The sequence below is a fragment of the Rana temporaria genome, chromosome 5 (assembly GCF_905171775.1).
Source record: "Rana temporaria chromosome 5, aRanTem1.1, whole genome shotgun sequence".
In the NCBI taxonomy this organism is placed as follows: domain Eukaryota; kingdom Metazoa; phylum Chordata; class Amphibia; order Anura; family Ranidae; genus Rana; species Rana temporaria.
The window spans coordinates 416,203,997-416,229,352 of NC_053493.1; the positions used below are offsets into that span (position 1 = coordinate 416,203,997).

A 25,356-nucleotide genomic window follows, 5' to 3' on the forward strand; every position below is an offset into this window, starting at 1 on the left:
GGAATTATGGGGCCCCTTACACAGCTTCAGGCAGAGAACGGGGGGGGGGGGGGGTGTGTGCTGCCGCCTGAAAGTGAGAAGCGGGGGGGCTGCCGCTAATTGAGAAGCGAGGGGGCCTTTACAAAAAAAAAAACAGGAGAAATAAAGAGAAATATATATAAAAAAAGGGGGGTAGCCATCAGGGGCCCTGGGGACCTCTGGGTCCTTTAATAAAAAAAAAAAAAAAAAAATATATATATAAAAAAATATATATATATTTTTTTTTAAATGGGGGTTGCCATCTGGGGTCCTGGGGGCCTCTGGGCCCTTTAATTTTTTTTTTTATGAAAAGGGAGGTTGCCATCCGGGACCTCTTTGCCCTTTAATCATTTTTTTTTTAATGAAAAGAAATGACAAAAAAAGGGGGGTTGCCATCCGGGACCTCTGGGCCCTTTAATAAAAAAAAAAAAGAAACCTCTGGGCCCTTTAATAAAAAATAAATAAAATATATATATATATATATATATAAAAAAAAAACATTTATAAAAAAAAAAGGGAGGGGGGTTACCATCCAGGGCCCTGGGGACCTCTGGGCCCTTTAATAAACTAAATAAATAAATAAAAATATATAATCAAAAATAAAAAAAATAAACTTTTATATACAAAAAAAAGGGGTGTTTGCCCTGGGAACCTCTGAGCCCTTTAATAAAAATATATATAAAAAAAAAAGAAATAAAATAATATAATTTTTTTTTTTTAATTAATTTTTACTTTTTTTGCCCTGGGGACCTCTGGGACCTTTAATAATAAATAATATTATATATATAAAAAAAATATGAACAAAAAGGGGGGTTGTCATCCGGGCCCCTGGGGACCTCCGGACCTCTGAAAAAAAAAATGTCCCTTTAATTAAAAATATATTTAATTATTTTTTTTTTTATAAAAAAAAATATATAAAAAAAAAGGGGGGGTGCCTTCCAGGCCCCTGGGGACCTCGGGGCCCCTTACAGGTGTACTGCCTGTACCCCCCTGATGGCGGCCCTGGATTTACTATTGCCTTTATTCAACCTCACCTACTATGTAACAATGTAAAAAAGGCAAATAACGATTGGTTAAAAAAATATACAGTATGCATTATGCTATTGTGATTGGATCCTTATGAACACAATTGATGTGTGATACCCAAAGTCATAATATTGTAATTTATCTAACTTTTATCATAATCTACCTACAGATTGTGTCACTGAGAAGAACAAGCCGTTGTTTTGATGCTGTAAAGCTGGAAAGGTGTTTTCTCATGGCCACTGGAAGCACACATGGAGAGATCAGCCTGTACAGTATGGAAGCCTTATCCATAAAACAAATGTAAATACACCCTTATCTACAGTGCCTTGCAAAAGTATTCCCCCCCTTGGCTTTTTACCTATTTTGTTACATTACAGCCTTTAGTTCAATGTTTTTTTTTTTTTAAATCTGAATTACAGTGGAACCTTGGATTACGAGTATAATCCGTTCCAGGAGAATGCTCGTAATCCAAAGTACTCGCATATCAAAGCGAATTTTCCCATAGAAGTCAATGGAAACAAAAATAATTTGTTCTGCATTGACTTCAATGGGATGCAGTACCAAATGTGGCCAGAGGTGGGGGTGGGGGGCGCCAGAGAGTGACGAAAACGTCCGAAAAGGCCCGAGGACACTTTTAGCTAGATTCGGATACAGTTACGACGGCGTATCAGTAGATACGCCGTCGTAACTCTGAATCTACGCCGTCGTAAATTTAAGCGTATTCTGGAAACCAGATACGCTTAAATTAGGCTAAGATACGAGCGGCGTAAGTCTCCTAAGCCGTCGTATCTTAGGGTGCATATTTACGCTGGCCGCTAGGTGGCGCTTCCGTTGAGTTCGGTGTAGAATATGCAAATGAGCTAGATACGCCGGCGTAAAGTTAGTCGAACAAATAGCTGGCCTAGCCAATGTTAAGTATGGCCGTCGTTCCCGCGTAAAACTTTTAAATTTTTACGTTGTTTGCGTAAGTCGTCCGTGAATGGGGCTGGACGTAATTTACGTTCACGTCGAAACCAATATGTCCTTGCGGCGTACTTTGGAGCAATGCACAATGGGATATGGCCGCGAACGGCGCATGTGCCGTTCGTTAAAAACGTCAATCACGTCGGGTCACTAGTCATTTACATAAAACACGCCCCCCTGTTCCACATTTGAATTAGGCACGCTTAGGCCGGCCCATTTACGCTACGCCGCCGTAACTTAGGAGGCAAGTGCTTTGTGAATACAGCACTTGCCTCTCTGACTTACGGCGGCGTAGCGTATATGCGATACGCTACGCTGCCTCAACATTAAGCTGGTCTCTCTGAATCCAGCTATTTGGCTTGTTTCCTGCGCCCCTGTACCTCAGGCCAAATGAGGTACTGCAGGCCTATTTTCGGCTCTGCTCGGCTTCTGCTCCCCCGTACCTCAGGCCAATTGAGGTACTGCAGGCCTATTTTCGGCTCTGCTCGGCTTCTGCTCCCCCGTACCTCAGGCCAAATGAGGTACTGCAGGCCTATTTTCGGCTTTGCTCGGCTTCTGCGCCCCCGTATCTCAGGCCAAATGAGGTACTGCAGGCCTATTTTCGGCTTTGCTCGGCTTCTGCGCCCCCGTACCTCAGGCTAAATGAGGTACTGCAGGCCTATTTAGCTTGAATTCTGCTCGTCTTGCGAGTCAACACTTGCAAACCCAGTCAGAATTTAAAAAAAAAGTTGCTCGCAAATCAAAACACTCTCAAACCAAGTTACTTTTAAACCAAGGTGCCACTGTATTTGGCGCGTTTCTATTTTTTCAGTTAATGAATAAAAAAACATAGTTGCTCCTTCCTAACTCTGCAAGTCCAATTTCCCCAGGCATGTGGACTGGTTATATAGTTAGCAGTGGCAGCCCATCCACTAGGGGCGCACAAGCGCCACCTCCCCCTATCCATGCATCTGTCTCCCCTGATCTACATACAGGGCGCCAAGTGCATGGATTCCAATGGGGTTTTCTTTTTCTTTTTATGAAGCACGCCATTAGAGCCAGAGGGTCTAATAGGTTTAAAAAAAGGGTGGTCTCGGTGGAAACAGAGCACTGCGCTCCGAGCCCACTCAGTTGTGTTACAATAGCGAATGAATGTTCACTATTGTAACACTGAATCTCCTCCTGACCAATCAGGAAGTGGGTCCTGAGACCCGTCACCTGATTGGCCGAAAGGAGATCTGATGGGATTGGCCGGCAGGAGACGCACAGCGTACGGAGGAGAGGAGGTAGAAGAAGCAGCCCTGAGAGAAGCCGCCGCTGCCCACGAGATGGGGTAAGTGTGGGGCCCCCGACTGACTCACTGACCGGGGGGTGTCACCTGTGACCTGCCATCCGCGACCCTACCGACCGGAAGGGGGGGTAGGGTCAGGTGGATTGTTTGGCATCCCCCCCAAAAAAAAAAAACACCAGCCGCCACTGAGAGTTAATCAGGTTGAAAAAAGTCCATCTAGTTCATCCAATGGAATCCTTGTTGCAAAGGTGCAGGAAGCTTGTGGCCTCCTGTGATGATGAGACCAGCCTGCATGGCCTTTAGCTTTGGGGGGTCTTTAGGAGGTGTAAAAAAAGGGATACCCCACTCAAAGCCTTGGTGCCCAAAGCTTATACACTAAGGGCTGGATTCACGTAGATCCGCGCATTTTTATGTCGGCGTAGCGTATCGTATTTACGTTACGCCGCCGTAAGTTAGAGAGGCAAGTGCTGTATTCACAAAGCACTTGCCTCCTAACTTAAGGCGGCGTAGCGTAAATGGGGCCGGCGTAAGCGCGCCTAATTCAAATGAGGATGAGGGGGGCGTGTTTTATGTTAATGATTGGTTACCCCGACGTGATTGACGTTTTTTACGAACGGCGCATGCGCCGTCCGTGTACATATCCCAGTGTGCATTGCTCCAAAGTACGCCGCAAGGACGTATTGGTTTTGACGTGAAAGTATATTACGTCCAGCCCCATTCACGGACGACTTACGCAAACAACGTAAAATTTTCAAACGACGCGGGAACGACGGCCATACTTAACAATGGCTACGCCACCTAGGGGGTAGCTTTATCTTTACGCAGCGTACCTCTTACGGAAATGGCGTATCTTTACTGCGACGAGTAAGCGTACTTTCGTGAATTGGCGTATCTAGTCATTTACATATTCTACGCCCAAATCAACGGAAGCGCCGCCTAGCGGCCAGCGGAAAAATTTCACCCTAGGATACGACGGCGCAGGCCGTCGTATCTTAGCTAGGTTTAAGTGTATCTCAGTTTGAGCATACACTTAAACATACGACGGCTTAGATTGCGAGTTACGTCGGCGTATCCACTGATACGCCGGCGTAACTCTTTGTGAATCCAGCCCTGAATTACCAAAAGTATCCGTGTCTTTATGGAACTTGCTTTGTGCACTGGTCCAAATCATTTGGTGGAGGAGGGGATTGTGGTGTGGGGTTGTTTTCTTTATCGTACATCACGGGACACAGAGCGGCATATTCATTACTATGTGGGTTATATGGAGTACCTTCAGGTGATGGACACTGGCAATCTCAAACAGGAAGTCCCCTCCCTATATAACCCCCTCCCATAGGAGGAGTACCTCAGTTTTTTCGCCAGTGTCTTAGGTGTTGGTCACGGAATAGCTTTGCCTCCACATCCTTGGGATCAAGGCAGGCTAACCGGATCTGTCCAAAGTGCCTCAGTGCCAAAGTGGACTGTACCCGGGCCCCCAAGCCGGGGGTTTTGCCTATAACGCTTCTCTCTTTAGAGAGCTGGACCCTGGGCCCAGGACTTAGAGCCTTTTTTGTTAAAGTGCCTAAAGTAACCTGTTTGCCAGGGTGCTGTATAGGTCCAGGACAGTGGGTTCCTTCCAGGATCCCAGAGCCTGAAGGTCTACTACGCTACCCACGGAGATGGGTGAAGATTGGACCGCTTGCTGTGCAAGGTCCTGCGGCATGGAGCAGGTAAGAGGGGGGGCCTGCGGGACTTGGTTCGACAGCGGGCCCTCCAGGGATCTATGGGGAGGTTAGCCTGTGTATGCTCTGGCATTGGCAGTTGGGGCCACTATGTCTAAGAAAGACAGGATGGTCTGGATATTTTACCCCCCAAATATTGGATTCCCTGGTCTGTTTGCAGGTAACCATCTGGCTGCGCGCTAGGTGGGTAAAGGGGGCTGTGGGCCTATACCTTTCCCAGAACTTAGGTCTTAACCTACCAAGAGTTCCTACCTGGCTGGGTGTCAGGCCGCAGGCAGCTGAAGGGAGGGGAATTCCCCTAGCCCGCTCTGTGTCCGGTAAAGGGATGCTTTAAGGCTCCTCTGCGCTGTGGCATGTATCCTGCAAAGCAGGACTCCTGGTGTCTTCCAGATGGCCCCCCCCCCCGATAGCGGGCGCGCGCGCGGGCGCGTGCATGAGAAATAACAAAATTTCGTGCCATTTCGGAGGGGGGGGGGGCGGGGCGTCAGGTTCATAGGAGGAAGGGGCGTCCCTTCCTCTGTGATGTACAGCTCATTCAGTCTGAGCCTGGAACAAGGAGGACACAGAGCGGCAGCGCTGCGGCTGAGAACAGTGACACCCGGTGGCGCAAGCGAGTATTGCAGTTCTGGAATTCAGAACTAGCTTAATTTTGTCCAGCCTAAAAAATCCTTATGGCAGCAGGTGGATACTAGCAAATTCTTTTGTGGGGGACAGTGTGCTTTAAAAAAAAAAAAAAAAAAAAAGAGAATATATATATATAGTAATTGAAAAAAAAAAAAAAAAAAAACTTTTCTTTTGAAAAAAAAAAAAAAAGCACTGACTGGATTCCCCACCAGGTTTTTGGTCATCAGTAGTACTGTTGTTCCTTAAACCACATATATTATCTCCTGATTACAACAGTTAGTTGTTGTATACGGGGGTACCTCGGTATTGTACCATGGCTCCCAAAGGCTCGGGATCAAAAGGGGCAAAAGGGGTCAAAAAACCAAAGGGTTCCCCCTCGGATTCTGAGGATACGAGTCAAGCTATGCCGGTACTCTCCCCACCTGTCAACCAAGCAGTGGTGGGTGCCTTGGGTGAGCCAGTAGGGGGGTCTGGTGCTGAGGCTGGCCCAGATCCACCCAACCCTGTGTTTATCACAGAGGAGATGCTAGCCGTCTCCCTAGGAGGGCTAGAGGAAAGATTGGCAGCTATGATCACCAGATCTATGCCAGGCAAGAAGCGGACTAGATCCCCTTCGCCTAAGGGTGTATCCTCGGATAATGAGGTTCTTTCCCCGGAGGAGTTAGAAGATCAGGAGGATCAATTGGACCAGAACCTAGAGGGTTCAGACATTGAGGAATCTACTGTAGAGGAACCATTTTCAGCCTCCCAAGCGGAGAGTTTATGGATACAGTATTTGACAGACATGGTCCGCTCGGCCTTTAAGATGCCCTTACCAGAGCCTCAGCTTCCGGAGGTTTCCTCTTTGGGATCCTTAAAAGCGCCCTTGAGCAACGCAGTTTTTCCGGTCCATCCTCTGTTAGAGGAGTTAATCTTCCAGGATTGGGTACGGCCGGACAGAATTTTTCTGCCGCCTAAAAGATTTTCTATTATCTACCCTATGGAGGAGAAATTTGCCAAAAAATGGGAGCTCCCAGCCGTGGACGCAGCCATCTCCTGTGTAAATAAATCATTAACGTGCCCAGTGGAAAACATACAAATGTTTAAAGACCCGGTGGATAAACGTTTAGAATCACTTTTGAAAGCCTCCTTTGCTACGGCAGGAGCAGTGGTACAGCCAGCTGTGGCTGCTATCGGGGTCTGTCAGGCTTTAAAGGACCAGACAAAACAGATGCTTAAGGACATTCCTGCCCAGCAGGCTGAGGAGTTATCTGATATTCCCAGAGCTTTGTGCTTTGCGGTAGTTCCTTTAAAGGACTCCATCCAACAGGCGTCTCGTCTATCTCTATGTTTGGTGCATATGAGGAGGCTCTTATGGTTAAAGAACTGGGCGGCCGAACCACCATGCAAGAAACTGCTGGCGGGGTTCCCCTTCCATGGAGGGCGACTCTTCGGGGAAGATCTGGATAAATACATTCAGACTATTTCAAGTGGCAAAAGTACCCTTCTACCAGTAAAAAAGAGGTTCCGGGGGCCCGCCTTTAAAAGGCAGCTTTCCCCTATGCCGAGTACCTCAAATTCCAGGCAGTATCGACGGCCTCCTGCGCGATCCAACTTTAACAATAAGTCGCAGGGACAGGCCCCTGGGGGCAAGAAGCCATGGTTTCGCAAACCAACAAAGCCAGCCCCTAAGTCTGCTTTATGAAGGGGCGCCCCCACTCACTCGAGTGGGGGGAAGGCTTCGTCTCTTTGCAGAGGTTTGGGAAGCCGACATCCCCGACAAATGGGTCCAGTCATCTGTGGCCACAGGCTACAGATTAGAGTTTCAAAAGTTTCCTCCGCCTCATTTCCAGGAATCAAGGGTTCCGAACGATCCAGCAAAAAAGGCCTTGCTGCTAGCGGCATTGGATCGTCTGCTTCGCCAGGGCGTGATAGTAGAGGTACCAGCCCAAGAGAAGGGGCTAGGTTTCTACTCCAATCTGTTTGTCATACCAAAACCCAACGGCGATGTCAGACCCATTTTGGACCTAAAGAGTCTAAACGTTTACCTAAAGGTCCAGTCATTTCGGATGGAATCCGTTCGGTCAGCAGCCGCCGCGCTCCAGAAGGACGACTTTCTGGCGTCTATAGACATAAAAGACGCTTACCTTCATATACCGATCTTTCAGCCACATCAAAGATTTTTGCGCTTCACGGTGGCCCAGCGTCACTTCCAATTTGTGGCGCTCCCTTTCGGGCTGGCTACGGCCCCCCGGGTATTCACGAAGGTCCTGGCTCCAATTCTAGCCAATCTAAGAATCCAAGGGGTCACGGTCCTAGCATACTTGGACGACCTCTTAATCATAGATCACTCGGCTCCTTGCTTGGAGCAAGCAGTAGCCCTCACGGTTCAGTACCTGGAGAGGTTCGGTTGGATCCTAAACCGAGAAAAATCAGCATTTCAACCCTCAAAACAGTTGGAATATTTGAATTGATTCGATTGGTTCTAAGCAAAAGAGAGCCAACCATTCGCCTATGTATGCGTTTACTAGGCAAGCTAGTGGCCACGTTCGAGGCGGTACCTTACGCACAGAGCCATACTCGCGTCCTACAGGCAGCCATTCTAACAGCTTGGAACAAGAAGGCCCAGGCCTTGGAGTTTCCTTTAACTCTATGATCAAGAGTCCGGCAAAGTCTGGGCTGGTGGTTAAACCCTCAGAATCTGCTAAAGGGAAAATCTTTCACCCCCATAGCCTGGAAGATAGTGACCACAGATGCCAGCCTGAAAGGCTGGGGAGCGGTCTTGGATGGTAGCACTCGCCAAGGTACTTGGGCAGAGGCGGACAAGCAGCTGCCCATCAATATCCTGGAGCTCAGAGCAGCTCGGCTAGCCCTCGAGGCTTGGACAACCAAATTGCAGGGGTCCCCGGTGAGGATACAATCAGACAATGCCACAGCTGTGGCATATACAGTGAGGAAAATAAGTATTTGAACACCCTGCTATTTTGCAAGTTCTCCCACTTGGAAATCATGGAGGGGTCTGAAATTGTCATCGTAGGTGCATGTCCACTGTGAGAGACATAATCAAAAAAAAAAAATTCCAGAAATCACAATTTGTGATTAGCTGCATAAAGACACCTGTCCACCCCATACAATCAGTAAGAATCCAACTACTAACATGGCCAAGACCAAAGAGCTGTCCAAAGACACTAGAGACAAAATTGTACACCTCCACAAGGCTGGAAAGGGCTACGGGGAAATTGCCAAGCAGCTTGGTGAAAAAAGGTCCACTGTTGGAGCAATCATTAGAAAATGGAAGAAGCTAAACATGACTGTCAATCTCCCTCGGACTGGGGCTCCATGCAAAATCTCACCTCGGGGGGTCTCAATGATCCTAAGAAAGGTGAGGAGCTGGTCAATGACCTGAAAAGAGCTGGGACCACCGTTTCCAAGGTTACTGTTGGTAATACACTAAGACGTCATGGTTTGAAATCATGCATGGCACGGAACGTTCCCCTGCTTAAACCAGCACATGTCAAGGCCCGTCTTAAGTTTGCCAATGACCATTTGGATGATCCAGAGGAGTCAAGGGAGAAAGTCATGTGGTCAGATGAGACCAAAATAGAACTTTTTGGTCATAATTCCACTAACCGTGTTTGGAGGAAGAAGAATGATGAGTACCATCTCAAGAACATCATCCCTACTGTGAAGCATGGGGGTGGTAGCATCATGCTTTGGGGGTGTTTTTCTGCACATGGGACAGGGCGACTGCACTGTATTAAGGAGAGGATGAACGGGGCCATGTATTGCAAGATTTTGGGCAACAACCTCCTTCCCTCAGTTAGAGCTTTGAAGATGGGTCGAGGCTCGGTCTTCCAACATGACAATGACCCGAAGCACACAGCCAGGATAACCAAGGAGTGGCTCTGTAAGAAGCATATCAAGGTTCTGGCGTGGCCTAGCCAGTCTCCAGACCTAAACCCAATAGAGAATCTTTGGAGGGAGCTCAAACTCCGTGTTTCTTAGCGACAGCCCAGAAACCTGACTGATCTAGAGAAGATTTGTGTGGAGGAGTGGGCCAAAATCCCTCCTCCAGTGTGTGCAAACCTGGTGAAAAACTACAAGAAACGTTTGACCTCTGTAATTGCAAACAAAGGCTACTGTACCAAATATTAACATTGATTTTCTCAGGTGTTCAAATACTTATTTGCAGCTGTATCATACAAACAAATAGTTAAAAAAATCATACATTGTGATTTCTGGATTTTTTTTTTTTGATTATGCCTCTCACAGTGGACATGCACCTACGATAACAATTTCAGACCCCTCCATGATTTCCAAGTGGGAGAACTTGCAAAATAGCAGGGTGTTCAAATACTTATTTTCATCACTGTATAAACCACCAAGGGGGAACCAGGAGTCGCGCCGCTCAAAGAGAAGTGAGCTTAATTTTTTTATGGGCAGAAGCTTATGTACCCTGCATATCGGCAATATTCATTCCCGGAGTGGACAACCGGCAGGCGGACTTCCTAAGTCGCCAAACTCTGTCGCCAGGGGAATGGTCTCTACATCCCCAGGTCTTCCGGACAATCTGTCAGAAGTGGGGTGTGCCAGACATGTATATCATGGCATCAAGGTTCAATAAGAAACTAGACGGGTTCATATCCCGGACAAGGGATCCGATGGCCTGCGGAACCGATGCGTTGGTGTGCCCTTGGCATCAGTTCAAACTTCTGTATGCCTTTCCCCCGCTACAGTTACTACCCCGCCTGTTGCCCAGGATCAGGGTGGAGCGCAAACCAGTCATCCTGGTAGCTCCAGCATGGCCCAGGAGGGCATGGTACTCACTAATCCTAAAGATGGCAGTGGGAGACCCTTGGACGCTTCCTCTACGGCCAGACCTACTCTCACAAGGCCCGATCCTCCACCCTGCGTTACGGCGTCTAAATTTGACGGCCTGGCGGCTGAATCCCTGAGTCTCAGGGGTGGAGGGCTGTCTAGGCAGGTAACCTCTACCCTGGTCAGGGCTAGAAAGCCGGTCTCCAGGGTGATTTATTACAGGATCTGGAAAACCTACGTAGGCTGGTGTGAGTCCAAGTAATGGCTTTCCCGCAAGTATACCATTGATCGAGTGTTTAAGTTTTTCTCCAGCTAGGAGTGGATAAAGGCCTGGCATTAAACACAATTAAAGGACAGATGTCAGCTTTGTCAGTGTGGTTTCAGTGGCCGCTGGCCACCCACTCGCTGGTTAAGACCTTCATGCAGGGGGTCTTGCGTATTAAACCTCCAGTTAAATCCCCGCTTTGTCCGTGGGATTTAAATCAGGTTCTGTCAAGTTTACAGAAACAACCTTTTGAGCCACTCACTCGCTGGTTAAGACCTGCATGCGGGGGGTCTTGCGTATTAAACCTCCAGTTAAATCCCCGCTTTGTCCGTGGGATTTAAATCTTGTTCTGTCAAGTTTACAGAAACAACATTTTTGAGCGGTTGGCTTAAATTCTTTTGGTTTCACTGACAAGGAAGTCAGTATTTTTGGTCGCCATAGTTTCCGCCAGAAGAGTAGCGGAGCTGGCAGCCTTATCCTGTAAGGAACCATATCTTAGTTTGCATAAGGACAGGGTCGGTTTTCCGCCCTCATCCTTCCTTCCTACCAAAGGTTATATCCAGTTTCATCTAAACCAGGATTTGGTATTACCATCCTTCTTTCCTAAACCTACTTCCAGAAAGGAAGGGTTGCTGCATACCTTGGGTATTGTCAGGGCCAGGAAGGCCGATCTTAAAGCTACAGAGAAGATTTGAAAAACAAGAGGTGTTGTTCAATTTGCCAGATGGGCCCAAGAAGGGGCAGGCAGCTGCAATATCCACCATCTCGAGGTGGATTAAACAGTTAAACACTCAGGCCTACGGCTTGAAGAGGTTGACTCCTCCTTTGTCGGTAAAGACTCATTCTACCAGGGCCATGGGCGCCTCCTGGGCAGCACACCATCAGATCTCTATGGCTCAAGTTTGCAAGGCGGCAACCTGGTCTTCAGTCCACACGTTTAAAAAAATTTACCAGGTGGATGTTAGAAGGAATGCTGATACAGCCTTTGAGCAATCGGTGCTGCAGGCTGCGATTTAAGACCCTCAGAATCGGGGGCACCCTTGAGTTAAAATTTAAATTTAAGTTTAATTTTTCTCGACTAAGTTGGATTTATTATTATTTTTTGAGTATATCTCTAAATTAAATCCTGTTGTCTTGGGAAGATGTCTCCCTCCCCTCATTAAAGCATTGCTTTGGGACATCCCATATAGTAATGAATGCCGCTCTGTGTCCCGTGATGTACGATAAAGAAAAAGGGATTTTTAAATACAGCTTACCTGTAAAATCCTTTTCTTGGAGTACATCACGGGACACAGAGCTCCCACCCCTCTTATGGGGACCATTTTGGGAGGCATACTGCTTGCTACAAAACTGAGGTACTCCTCCTATGGGAGGGGGTTATATAGGGAGGGGCATTTCCTGTTTGAGATTGCCAGTGTCCATCACCTGAAGGTACTCCATATAACCCACATAGTAATGAATATGCCGCTCTGTGTCCCGTGATGTACTCCAAGAAAAGGATTTTACAGGTAAGCTGTATTTAAAAATCCCTTTTTTCAGGGGTTGGGCTTGGCCTCTTAGGGCCAGATTCACGTAGACTAGCGGCGGCGTAACATATCGTAGATACGTTACACCGCCGCAAGTTTTCATCAAATGCCTGATTCACAAAGCACTTGCGATTAAAACTACGCCGCGGCCTCCGGCGTAAGCCTGCGTAATTTAAATGGGCGTGTGCCATTTAAATTAGGCGCGCTCCCGCGCCGGACCTACTGCGCATGCTCCGTTTCGTAACTCCCGCCGTGCTTTGCGCGAAGTGACGTCATTTTTTCGAACGGCGACGTGTGTAGCGTAATTCCGTATTCCCGGACGTGTTACGCAAACGACGTGAAATTTTTAATTTCGACGCGGGAACGACGCCCATACTTTAGACAGCAATACGTTTGCTGACTAAAGTTAAGGCACCAAAAACTACGCCTAACTTTGCGACGGGAAACTAGACTAGCGGCAAAGTAGCGAACGCGAAAAACCGTCGTGGATCGCCGTAACTCCTAATTTGCATACCCGACACTGGTTTACGACGCGAACTCCCCCCAGCGGCGGCCGCGGTATTGCATCCTAAGATCCGACAGTGTAAAACAATTACACCTGTCGGATCTTCTGGCTATCTATGCGTAACTGATTCTATGAATCAGTCGCATAGATACTCTGAGAGATACTCCGTCGTATCTCGGCTGTGAATCTGACCCATTCTTCCCAATGAAGGGAACTCTTAAGGTGTCAGCATATCAAGACATTTTGGAAAGTGTAATGCACCCAACTTTATGGGAACAGTTTGGAGATGCCCACTCCCTGTTCCAAATCAAGGTCCATAAACACATGGATGAGCCAGTTTAGGGTGAAGGACCTCAACCCGATGGAATACATGGGGATGAATTAGAGACATCCAGGTCTTCTCATCCACATCAGTCTCTGACCTCACAAATGTTCTTCTGGAAGAATGGTCAAACATTCCCATAGACACACTCCTAAACCTTGTGGACGGCCTTCCTAGAAGAGTTGAAGCTGGTATAGCTGCAGAGGTTGGGCCAACTCAATTTTGAACCCTACGGACTAAGACTGGGATGTCATTAACCACTTAAGGACCGCCTCCTGCACATATACGTCTGCAGAATGGCACAGCTGGGCACAAGCACGTACAAGTACGTCGCCTTTAAGAGCCCAGCCGTGGGTCGCCGGTGCGCGCACGTGACTTAGTCCGAAGCTCCGCGGGACCCACGGACCCGATCACCGCCGGTGTTCCGCAATCGGTCACAGGAGCTGAAGAACGGGGAGAGGTGAGTGTAAACGCACCTTTTCCGTTCTTCATTGTGGCAATGTCGGTGATCGTCTGTTTCCTGATATAGGGAAAGACAACCAATGACATCACACGTCCAGCCCCGCCCCCCCTACAGTTAGAAACACGTATGAGGTCACACTTAACCCCTACAGCGCCCCCTAGTGGTTAACTCCTAAACTGCAATTGTTATTTTCACAGTAATCAGTGCATTTTTATAGCACTTTTTGCTGTGAAAATGACAATGGTCCCAAAAATGTGTCAAAATTGTCCGATGTGTCCGCCATAATGTCACAGTCACGAAAAAAATCGCTGATCGCCGCCATTAGATAAAATAATAAAAAATATTAATAAAAATACCAAAACCTATCCCCTATTTTGTAAACTGTATCGCTGTATAAATGTGAATGTTCCCAAAACAGCGTCAAAAGTGTCCGATGTGTCCGCCATAATGTCGCAGTCATGATAAAAATCACAGATCGCCGCCACTACTAGTAAGAAAAAAATTATATTAAAAATGACATAAATCTTTCCCCTATTTTGTAAACGCTATAATTTTTGCGCAAACCAATCGATAAACGCTTATTACGTTTTTTTTTAATGAAAAATAGGTAGAAGAATACGTATCGGCCTAAACTGAGGAAAAAAAGTTTTTTTATATCTTTTTTGGGGGATATTTATTATAGCAAAAAGTAAAAAATATTGCATTTTTTTCAAAATTGTTGCTCTGGGCCAGATTCACATAGAGATACGACGGCGTATCTCCTGATACACCGTCGTATCTCTGAGTTCCGACGGTCGTATCTATGCGACTGATTCATAGAATCAGTTACGCATAGATATGCCTAACATCCGACAGGTGTAATTGTGTTACACCGTCGGATCTTAGGCTGCAATTCCTGGCCGTCCGCTAGGTGGTGTTTTGGTTTATTTACGCGACAATTATGCAAATGAGGGGATACGCCGATTCCCAAACAAATGACCGCCCGGCGTTTTTTTTTTTTACGTCGTTTGCGTTCGGCTTTTTCCGGCGTATAGTTACCCCTGCTTCTATGAGGCGCAGCCAATGTTAAGTATGGCCGTCGTTCCCGCGTTGAATTTTGAAATCTTACGTCGTTTGCGTACGTCGATTCACAAAAGCTCAGGACGCCAGTTATGCTCACGCCGAAACCAATGACGTCCTAGCGACGTCATTGGGAGCAATGCACGCCGGGAAAATTCGCGGACGGCGCATGCGCAGTTAAATCGGCGCGGGGACGCGCCTGATTTGAATAGTACACTCCCCCTAGCCGCGGAATTTGAATTCCGCCGGGGGATTTACGATACGCCGCCGCAAGTTTTGAGGTAAGTGTTTTGTGAATTACCCACTTGCCTCAAAAACTTGCGGCGGCAGATTTTAAATCACATAGGTTGCGCGGATCTAAAGATCCGCTAACCTATGTGAATCTGGCCCTCTATTTTTGTTTATAGTGCAAAAAATAAAAACCGCAGAGGCGATCAAATACCACCAAAAGAAAGCTCTGTTTGTGGGGAAAAAAGGACGCCAATTTTGTTTGGGAGCCACGTCGCACGACCGCGCAAAATGTCAGTTAAAGCGATGCAGTGCCGAATCACAAAAACTGGCCAGGTCCTTTACCTGCATAATGGTCCGGGGCTTAAGTGGTTAAAAGCTCCCCAATCGTTCCAGAAATCATTGCAAACACTTGCCTTCTATCCTCCAGCTCATGTTGTGGCCGTATCCATCATATGTGTGGGCGTATCCATCATATGTGTGGGCGTATCCATCATATGTGTGGGCGTATCCATCATATGTATGGGCGTATCCATCATATGTGTGGACGTATCCATCATATGTGTGGGCGTATCCATCATATGTGTGGGCGTATCAATCATATGTGTGTGGGCGTATCCATCATATGTGTGGGCGTATCCATCATATGTGTGGGCGTATCCATCATATGTATGGGCGTATCCATCATATGTGTGGGCGTATCCATCATATGTGTGGGCGTATCCATCATATGTGTGTGGGCGTATCCATCATGTGTGTGTGGGCGTATCCATCATATGTGTGGGCGTATCCATCATATGTGTGGGCGTATCCATATGTGTGGGCGTATCCATCATATGTGTGGGCGTATCCATCATATGTGTGGGCGTATCCATCATAATGTGTGGGCATGTGAAGCCCAGTTCCTTCTTCTTCCTGGTTTTCAGGGAGAGGTGCATGCTGGGCGATTTCTAGGCACAGTAATGCCCAGAGACTCCTGGGAAATGAGTGTCATTATTTCCCAGGAGGCAATGGGGTCTTAGGACAGGAAGTTGAACCACCTAGGACCAGGAAGTAGGCTGATTACAAAATCTGCCTACCAACAGCCAGAAAGAAGTGAGTAAAAAAAAAAAGCTGTTAATTGAAAGTTCATTTTCAGGGTGGAACTCCGCTTTAAGAATAAATAAGGTCCGGAGTTATTAACTAATTGTACATTTCCTGTAGTTTATAAGAAAAGACAAATCAATGTTTTTTGTGCATTTCTTATGAAATGTAATACTAGATTGTGTTTTTAGCTTCAGCAAGAACTCTGCAGAAAGTATTAGCAGCACAAACCCGGCACCCGTCCTGAATGCAGGAAGGAAAATAAATGCGATATTGTTTATTTTTCCCAAAAAGAAGAACATTTTGAACACATCCAGGTAATCCGTCTTAAAGTTTGAAACAAAAGAACAATTTTCTGTTAACTTGTTATGGATTCAGCGCCTCGGGCTTGTCTCATCTATGGGTGCGGAGTGGGTCAGAGCAGAGTGGCCCCTTCTCCTCTTGGGCCCATGTGCACATGTTGCACCCATATGGATGATACACCACTGTCTGGACCTATTTACTGTTCACCAGTGGCAGCTGGTGCTCAAAATTTTTTGGGGGGCGCAAACAAACAAAAAAAGAAAAAATCGCAGCCTCACTGTGCCCATCAAATGCCACCATTGTGCCCATCAATTGCAGCCACTGTGCCCATCAATTGCAGCCACTGTGCCCATCAATTGTCGCCACTATCCCATGCCATCAAATGCTGCCACTGTGCCATAATTTATCGCCACTGTGCCCATCAATTGTCACCACTGTGCCCATCAATTGTCACCACTGTGCCATCAATTGTCGCCACTGCACCATGCCATCAAACGCAGCCACTGTGCCATCAATTGTCGCCACTGTGCCCATCAATTGTCACCGCTGTGCCATCAATTGTCGCCACTGTGCCATGCCAAACGCAGCCACTGTGCCCATCAATTGTCACCACTGTGCCATGCCAAACACAGCCACTGTGCCCATCAATTGTCGCCAATGTGCCCATCAATTGTCGCCACTGTGCCCATCAATTGCAGCCACTGTGCCCATCAATTGCAGCCACTGTGCCCATTAATTGCAGCCACTGTGCCCATCAATTGTCACCACTGTGCCATCAATTGTCGCCAATGTGCCCATCAATTGTCACCACTGTGCCCATCAACTGTCACCACTGTGCCCATCAATTGTCGCCACTGTGCCCTGTAAAATGCTGCCAAATTGCCCCCCACTTATATTTCTGGGGTCAGCCATCCTCCTTCCACTGTCCCTTGATGTCTTCTCCCGCCCTCGATGACACTTCAGCCAATCAGGTTACCGGTAACCAGACCCGGTGAACCTGATTGGCTGAGACGCCTGTCAGTGTTAACCAGGGAGCGCACACCCCCTGCGTCCCCTGGTTAACTATTTGGAAGACGTTTAGAGCCAACAAACAGGCTGTAATCGGGAAGCCAATCAGAGCCGCTGGCTCCGATAGACACTTCCAAAAACAAACCAACTGCTGTTATTCAGATGGCCGGCGCTCACCAGGGGGCCGGCCATTTGAATAGTGGGCGGCGGCGACAATACATAGAGATTCATGCAATGCATGAATCTATGTATTGTTTCAGTGGCGGTGCAGGAGAGAGGGGGGAGGCGCTCCTGCGCCCAATATCAGCGCACCACCACTGCTGTTCACTATAATCAAATAAAATCATAAATCAGCAGATTGCAGTTCCTCTTTAAATATGAAAAACCCTCTCAGCATGTTTTTAATTTACAGGTCAAGCAGCATGTCATCCCAAGATATCTCAGGACAAGAAGAAGGCAATTCATTACAAGTACGTTCTACTAAATGTACTGCTCTGGTGATGAATTTATTAGAAATATTTAGTGGCTGCATTTAATGTTTGTTCCCAAACTACTTAACCCATTGCCGACCGCTGCAGGACTATATGCGTCAGCGCGCCCGCCGCGAGCTCCGTCTCCATCTGACCGCGTGTCCTGCTGGCTCAATGTCCGCCGGGAGTCCCACGATCGTCTGATAGAGAGGAAGAACGGGGAAATGCTGATGTAAACAAGGCATCTCCCTGTTCTGCCTAGTGACAGGACACTGATCACAGCTCCCTATGATCGGGAGCAGTGATCAGTGTCGTGTCACACGTAGCCCCTCCCCCACACAGTTAGAACACATCCCTAGGACACACATAACCCCTTCAGCGCCCCCTACTGGTTAACCCCTTCACTGCCAGTGTCATTTACACAGTAATTAGTGCATTTTTATAGCACTGAACGCTGTATAAATGTGAATGGTTCCAAAATAGCACCAAAAGTGTCCAATGTGTCCGCTGCCATGTCACAGTCATGATAAAAATCGCTGCTCGCCGCCATTAATAGTACATTTTTTTTTATAGAAATGCCATAAAACTATCCCCTATTTTGTAGACGCTATGGGGCAGATTCTCAAAGACTTACGACGGCGTATCTCCAGATACGCCGTCGTAAGTCCGGATGGCCGCTGTCGTATCTATGCGCCTGATTCATAGAATCAGTTACGCATAGATTTGGCCAAGATACGAGCGGGGTAAGTCTCCTACGCCGTCGTATCTTGGGGTGCATATTTACGCTGGCCGCTAGGTGGCGCTTCTGTTGATTTCCGCGTCGAATATGTAAATGAGCACGATACGCAGATTCACGAACGTACGTACGCCCGTCGCAATTAGTTACGCCGTTTACGTAAGACATATGCCTGCGTAAAGATAAAGCTGGTCTCTAGGTGGCGCAGCCCATGCAAGGTATGGACGTCGGAACAAGCGTATCTTTTTACGTTGTTTACGTAAGTCGTACGTGAATGGGGCTGTGCGTAGGTTACTTTCACATCACAGGCATTGAGCCGACGTATCTTTGGGCGTAAATACGACGTGATACTGAGCATGCGCCGTTCGTTCGGCCATGCATCTACATGGGGTCACGCTTAATTTAAATACAACACGCCCACGACCTGCCTACTTTGAATTACGCACGCTTACGCCGGCCGATTTACGCTACGCCGCCGTAACTTAGGACGCAAGTGCTTTGTGAATACAGCACTTGCTTCTCTAAGTAGCGGCGGCGTAGCGTAAATAAGATGCACGCCTGTTTTACTAAAAATATGTAGAAGAATACGTATCGGCCTAAACTGAGGAAGAAAATAGTTATTTTTTATATATTTTTGGGGATTTTTATTATAGCAAAAAGTAAAAAATATTGAATTTTTTTTTCAAAACACACAACACCGCGATAATTTGCTCTTGTTTTAGTGACTTAGAAAATGTTATGTTTTCTATGTAGGAAAAGACGAAGACCTCAGAAGCCGATACCGGTCAGTATGTGTTTTGACATAAAATGTTGAATAAAGTTTATGTAAATCCTTTTTTAATTTTACTTTTTTATTAATGGCTCTCCGCCCCCTTTTTTCTAAACTCTCAAGCCTCGTACACAACGTCGTTTTTCCTGATGGGATTCTTGGGAAGAATCTCTTGCCGCCCGAGTGTACACATGCTCATTTCAAAAGAACCGCGGTTCTTTTGGAAGGCAAGAACGCGGTGATGTCATCGCGTACGACGAGCATGCGCTCGTCACATTCGATGCCGTCGCCGCCATCTTGCTGCACCCTACCTACCGCGCATGCGACAAAGTAATTTTGAGCATGCGCGGGTTTCCACGGCGACAGGTAAGTATACACACTTTCAGGTTTCTCGGCAGGAAAACACTGCCGAGAATCACGACGAGAAAATAGAGAGCAGGTTCTCTATTTTTCTCGTCGAGATTTTAGGCAGTTTTCTTGACGAGAAACCTGAATACCTCGTACACACGCTCGGTTTACTCGTCAAGAAAGCTCTGCCAGTAGTTTTCTTGCTGGTTCTTGCCGAGTAAACCGAGCGTGTGTACGAGGCTTCAGACAAGCTTTACAATTCAACACTTGTAGAGAAGAGAGGGTTGTAGATAGACAGGTACAACTTATGTAGGAGGCTCTGTTTCATCTCCATGTTTCACCTGAGGTAAGTCATTGCTGTGTTTGTCTTAATTGGGGAGTTTTGGTCTCTTTATTTGTTCGGGCAGGGCCGCTGATAGAAATCATGGGGGCCCCCGTACAGCCTACCTGACGGGGCCCCCTTTAGCTCCACCCCTGGTCCTGCCCCTGGTCCCTCCTTCAGCCCCACCCTTGCCCCTACCCCTGGCCAAGCGACTTGACAGCGGGACATGCCAATGCCTTAATGTACTGTAGAGACAGTGCCACCCATGCCGCCAATGCCATAATGTGCTGCAGATAATGCCACCCATGCCATGCTGCCAATGCCATATTGTGCCAAAGACAGTGCCACCCATGCCACCGGCAGCAGGGGTGGCACTGTCTGCAGCACATTATGGCATTGGCGGCACTGTCTTCGGCACAATATGGCATTGGCAGCATGGCATGGGTGGCACTGTCTCTGCAGCACATTATGGCATTGGCAGGACGGGTGGCACTGTCTGCAGCACATTACGGCATTGGCAGCATGGGTGGCACTGTCTCTGCAGGCAGCACATGCGTTATGGCCCAGCACATGCGTTATGGCCCATAACGCATGTGCTACCTGCAGACAAAACAATTATAAAAATTCAATAAAACTATCCCCTATTTTGTAGACGGTATAACTTTTGTACAAACCAATCGATAAACGCTTATTACAATTTTTTTTTTTACCAAAAATAGGTAGAAGAATACGTATCGGCCTAAACTGAGGGAAAAAAAAGTTTTTTATATCTTTTTTGGGGATATTTATTATAGCAAAAAGTAAAAAATATTGATTTTTTTTTCAAAATTGTCGCTCTATTTTTGTTTATAACGAAAAAAATAAAAACCGCAGAGGTCATCAAATACCACCAAAAGAAAGCTCTATTTGTGGGGAAAAAAGGACGCCAATTTTGTTTGGGAGCCACGTCGCACGACTGCGCAATTGTCAGTTAAAGCGACGCAGTGCCGAATCGCAAAAAGTGCTCAGGTCTTTGGCCAGCCAAATGGTCCGGGGCTGAAGTGGTTAATAGGGAAATTAAAATGTCTTTGTTGTCTGTAGTAATCAGAATGAATACTTTGGAAAACAAAGGCATTTTTCTTGCTTTGTTTAGTTGGTGTCCGCTGCAATGGTACAACACTGAGGCCCAGATTCTCGTAGAATCGCCTATCTTTAGGCGGGCGTAGTGCATCTGAGATACACTACGCCGCCGTAACTTAGAGCGGCATGTCCCGTATTCTCAAAGAATTTGCGCTTTAGGTTATGCCGGCGTAGTGTAACTGGGCCGGCGTAAGCCCGCCCAATTCAAATGTGGAAGTGGTGGGCGTGTTTTATGAAAATTAATCGTGACCCCACGTAATTGCCGCTTTTTTCGAATGGCGCATGCGCGCGCATGCTCAGTATTACGTCGAATTTTCAAATTAAATTGCGCCCGCTCAATGCCTAGTCGACGTCAATGTAACTTACGTCCAGCCCCATTCACGGACAACTTAAGCAAACGACGTAAAACGTGAAAAATGTTACGCTGTTCCGACATCCATACCTAACATTGGTACGCCTCATCTACGCCTCATCTACGCCTCATAGAGCAGGGGTAACTATACGCCGACAAAAGCCTTACGCAAACGACGTAAAAAATGCGCCGGCCGCACGTACGTTTTGAGAATCGGTGTATCTAGCTCAATACCATATTCGATGCGTAAATCGACGGAAGCGCCACCTAGAGGCCAGCGTAAATATGCAACTTAGATACGACGGCGTAGAAGACTTACACCGGTCGGATCTAATACAAATCTATGCGTAACTGATTCTAAGAATCAGGCGCATAGATACGACGCCTCAAACTCAGAGTTACGATGGCGTATCTGGAGAGTAACTCGCCGGCGTGACTCGTACGAGAATCTGGGCCTGAATATATAATTTAAAAGAGAAATATTACTGAAAAAAAAAACTAAATTATACTCACCTAGGCAAATGCTGCATCTTTCCCTTGCCGGCTCTAGACTGAGAACTGAGAAATCAAACACCACTGATCGCTCAGCTCTTGCTCACCAGGCTCTCTGCCTTGCCCCTCCAGTGCTCACTGGAAGAGGGGGGGGGGAGGCTGGCTCAGGCTCTCAGTGGCTTGTTAAGAGGCTGAGCCAGCTGCCAGTCAAGGCCACTTTGCCAATCCTGCACCGGCTCTGTGACCTCAGCCAACAGCAGGCTTTAGCCCGCTGTCTGCTGAAAACGGGCCGCAGAGTGCAGAACGAACGGCCCTCCTGTGATCTACAGGAGAAGTACAGACAAAAAGAGCTGTGGCTACACTTCTTACATATTACTTTGTATCTGTATTGTTATTTCTACACACATTATTCCATTGTAGTGTTTGTATCTTTCTGCAGATGAATGTACAGCGATAGAAATTGGTGTTATAGAGACACATGACTCTGCGGGCGGGAATACGGCGTCATCAGATGGCGAGGAAGACTCCCCACTCATACTTTCAGGTCACGAAAACGGACATCTCTATTTATGGAACACTAAGGTAGATTTATACTAGAATATATTTTATAGCATGGCTTCTTTTTAAATCCGATTTGTAAGGATAACATCCATTATACAGTAAGGTGCCATTCCCAGGGCAGCCATCAGGAATTATGGGGCCCCTTACACAGCTTCGGGCATGGGCCCCCTGGAGCAGAGAAAATTGAGAACCGGGGGGGGGGGGTTATGAATTGAGAAGGGGTGCTGCTGCAAATTGAGGTTGGGGGGCTTTGGGGGCTGACGAACAAAAAAAAAGGGGGGGTAGCCATCCAGGGGCCCTGGGGACCTTTGAGTCCTTTAATAAAAAAAAATTAAATATGTAAAATAAAAAAATACTTTATAAAAAAGAAGGGGGGTAGCCATCCGGGGCCCTGGGGACCTCTGGGCCCTTTAATAAAAAAAAATTATAAAAAAATATATATATATATAACAAAATATATATATAAAAAAGGGGGGTTGCCATCCGGGGCCCTGGGGACCTCTGGGCCCTTTAATAAAAAAAAATTATAAAAAAATATATATATATATAACAAAATATATATATAAAAAAGGGGGGTTGCCATCCGGGGCCCTGGGGACCTCTGGGCCCTTTAATAAAAAAAAATTATAAAAAAAAATATATATAAAAAATATATATATTTAAAAAAAGGGGGGGGGTTGCCATCCGGGGCCATGGGGACCTCTAGGCCCTTTAATAAAAAAAATTATAAAAAAAATATATAAAAAAATATATATATAAAAAAAGGGGGGTTGCCATCCGGGGCCCTGGGGACCTCTGGGCCCTTTAATAAAAAAAATTATAAAAAAAATATATAAAAAAATATATATATAAAAAAAGGGGGGTTGCCATCCGGGGCCCTGGGGACCTCTGGGCCCTTTAATAAAAAAAATTAAATATGTAAAATTAAAAAAAAAAAAACGTTATAAAAAAAAGGGGGGGGGGGTTAGCCATCCTGGGCCCTTTAATAAAAAAAAATATATAAAAAAAAAAGGGGGGAGGTTTCCAATCCGGGGGGCCTGGGGACCTCCAGGCCCCTTACAAAAAGGGGGGTTTCCATCAGGTCCCTGGGGACCTCTGGGCCCTTTAATAAAAAAAACTAATAAAAAAAATATAAAAAAAAAATTATAAAAAAAAATAAAAAAGGGGGGTTGCCATTCGGGGCCCTGGGGACCTCCAGGCCCCTTACAAAAAAAAGGGGGGTTGCCATCCGGGCCCCTTACAGGTGTACTGCCTGTACCCCCTGATGGCGGCCCTGGCCATTCCCCTTGCTCTCCTCTTTACAAAGGGTTTCTAACCACAGACCTTGGACGCAGAGTTTTGCAGCTTCTGAATGCTGTGGCCTGCAGAAGGCTAATCAGCGCTCCAATCCCCTAGGAGTTGGCACTTTTGTGTGGTGCCAGGGTCAGAACAAGGGGTGGGCAGAAGGGACGGGTGCCCTGGGCGCAGCGTGTATTGTAAGGATGGAGGAACCACAAGTTTCTTCCACTATAAGGCTGACAGGAGTAGTGACAGCGGGCCATATTCTCATAGAAGTTACGATGGAGTATCTCAGGATACTCCATCGTATCTCCCTTTTTTGGCCCGCGTATCTATGCGACTGATTCTCAGAATCATTTTCGCATAGATACACTTAAGATCCGCCATCTGTAAGTCACTTACACTGGCGGATCTTAAATGTAATGACGCCGGCCGCCGCTAGATGGCATTTACGTGAAGGACTCATTTGCGTATGCAAATGATCCTTCTACGCCGATTCCCGAACGAGTTCGCGTCGCGTAACCGTCGCTAACGTCGTTTGCGTAAGCGGAAACTTACTCCTGCTATATGAGGAGTAAGTTTCCGCAAGTCCCACGTAGGCCATGTTACGGATGGCGTCGGGTCCGCGTCGTGTTTTTTCGTCGGGTACGTCGTTTCCGTAAGTCGTTCTTGAATACGACTTTACGTCAATGACGCACACGTCGGCGTCATTGACGTTTTCCGCCGAGAACTGGAGCATGCGCACTGGGCTTTTTGAAGCCCGGCGCATGCGCAGTTCATTAGAATCGGGGGCGCGCTTAATTTGAATACAAGCCGCCCCCTTGGAGATCCGCCAGGCTACGCCGGGGCATTTACACTCCGCCGTCCCAACTTACGGAGCAAGTGTTTGGGAAATACAACACTTGCTCCTGTAAGTTGGGACAGCGGAGTGTAAGTGCCTTAAGCGCAGCCCGCGGATTTTTAGAGAGAATATGGGCCGGAGTATCCTGAGATACTCCATCGTAACTTCTATGATAATATGGCCCTCTCTTTTTTGGCCCGCGTATCTATGCGAGTGATTCTTAGAATCATTTTCGCATAGATACGCTTAAGATCCGACATGTGTAAGTCACTTACACTGTCGGATCTTAAATGTAATTACTTTGCCGGCCGCTAGGTGGCGTTTACGTTCAGGTCTCATTTGTTTATGCAAATGAGCCTGATACGCCGATTCCCGAACGGAATCGCGTCGTGTAACCGTCGTTTGCGTAGGCGTAAGGTTACCCCTGCTATATGAGGGGTAACCTTACGACAGTCCCACGTAGGCCATGTTAAGTATGGCGTCGGGTCCGCGTCGTGTTTTCCCGTCGGGTACGTCGTTTTACTAAGTCGTCCGCGAATACGACTTTACGTCAATGACGCACACGTCGGCGTCATTGACGTTTTACACCGAGAACTGGAGCATGCGCACTGGGCTATATTAAGCCCGGCGCATGCGCAGTTCGTTAGAATCGGGGGCGCGCTTAATTTAAATAGAAGCCGCCCCCTTGGATTTACGCGGGGATACGCCGGGCCAAATACACTACGCCGCCCCAAACTACGGAGCAAGTGTTTGGGGAATACAGCACTTGCTCCTGTAGGTTGGGGCGGCGGAGTGTAAATGGCTTACGCGCCGCACGCCTACAATCTACGGGAATATGGCCCCAAGTTCTTTCTGAATACGGTACTCGCCTCTCTAAGTTACGGCGG

General features: G+C 47.1%; 1 protein-coding gene across 1 annotated transcript in view; it reads left to right on the plus strand.

Moving 5' to 3' along the window:
• The window catches only part of LOC120941363 (WD repeat-containing protein 64-like), a 125,672-nt gene that overhangs the window by 66,843 nt on the left and 33,473 nt on the right, over positions 1-25,356 (plus strand). The window contains exons 13-14 of the mRNA XM_040354701.1: positions 1,214-1,316; positions 6,141-6,547. Coding sequence (XP_040210635.1) covers positions 1,214-1,316; positions 6,141-6,547 — 510 coding nt within the window. The remainder of the gene's footprint in view (positions 1-1,213; positions 1,317-6,140; positions 6,548-25,356) is intronic.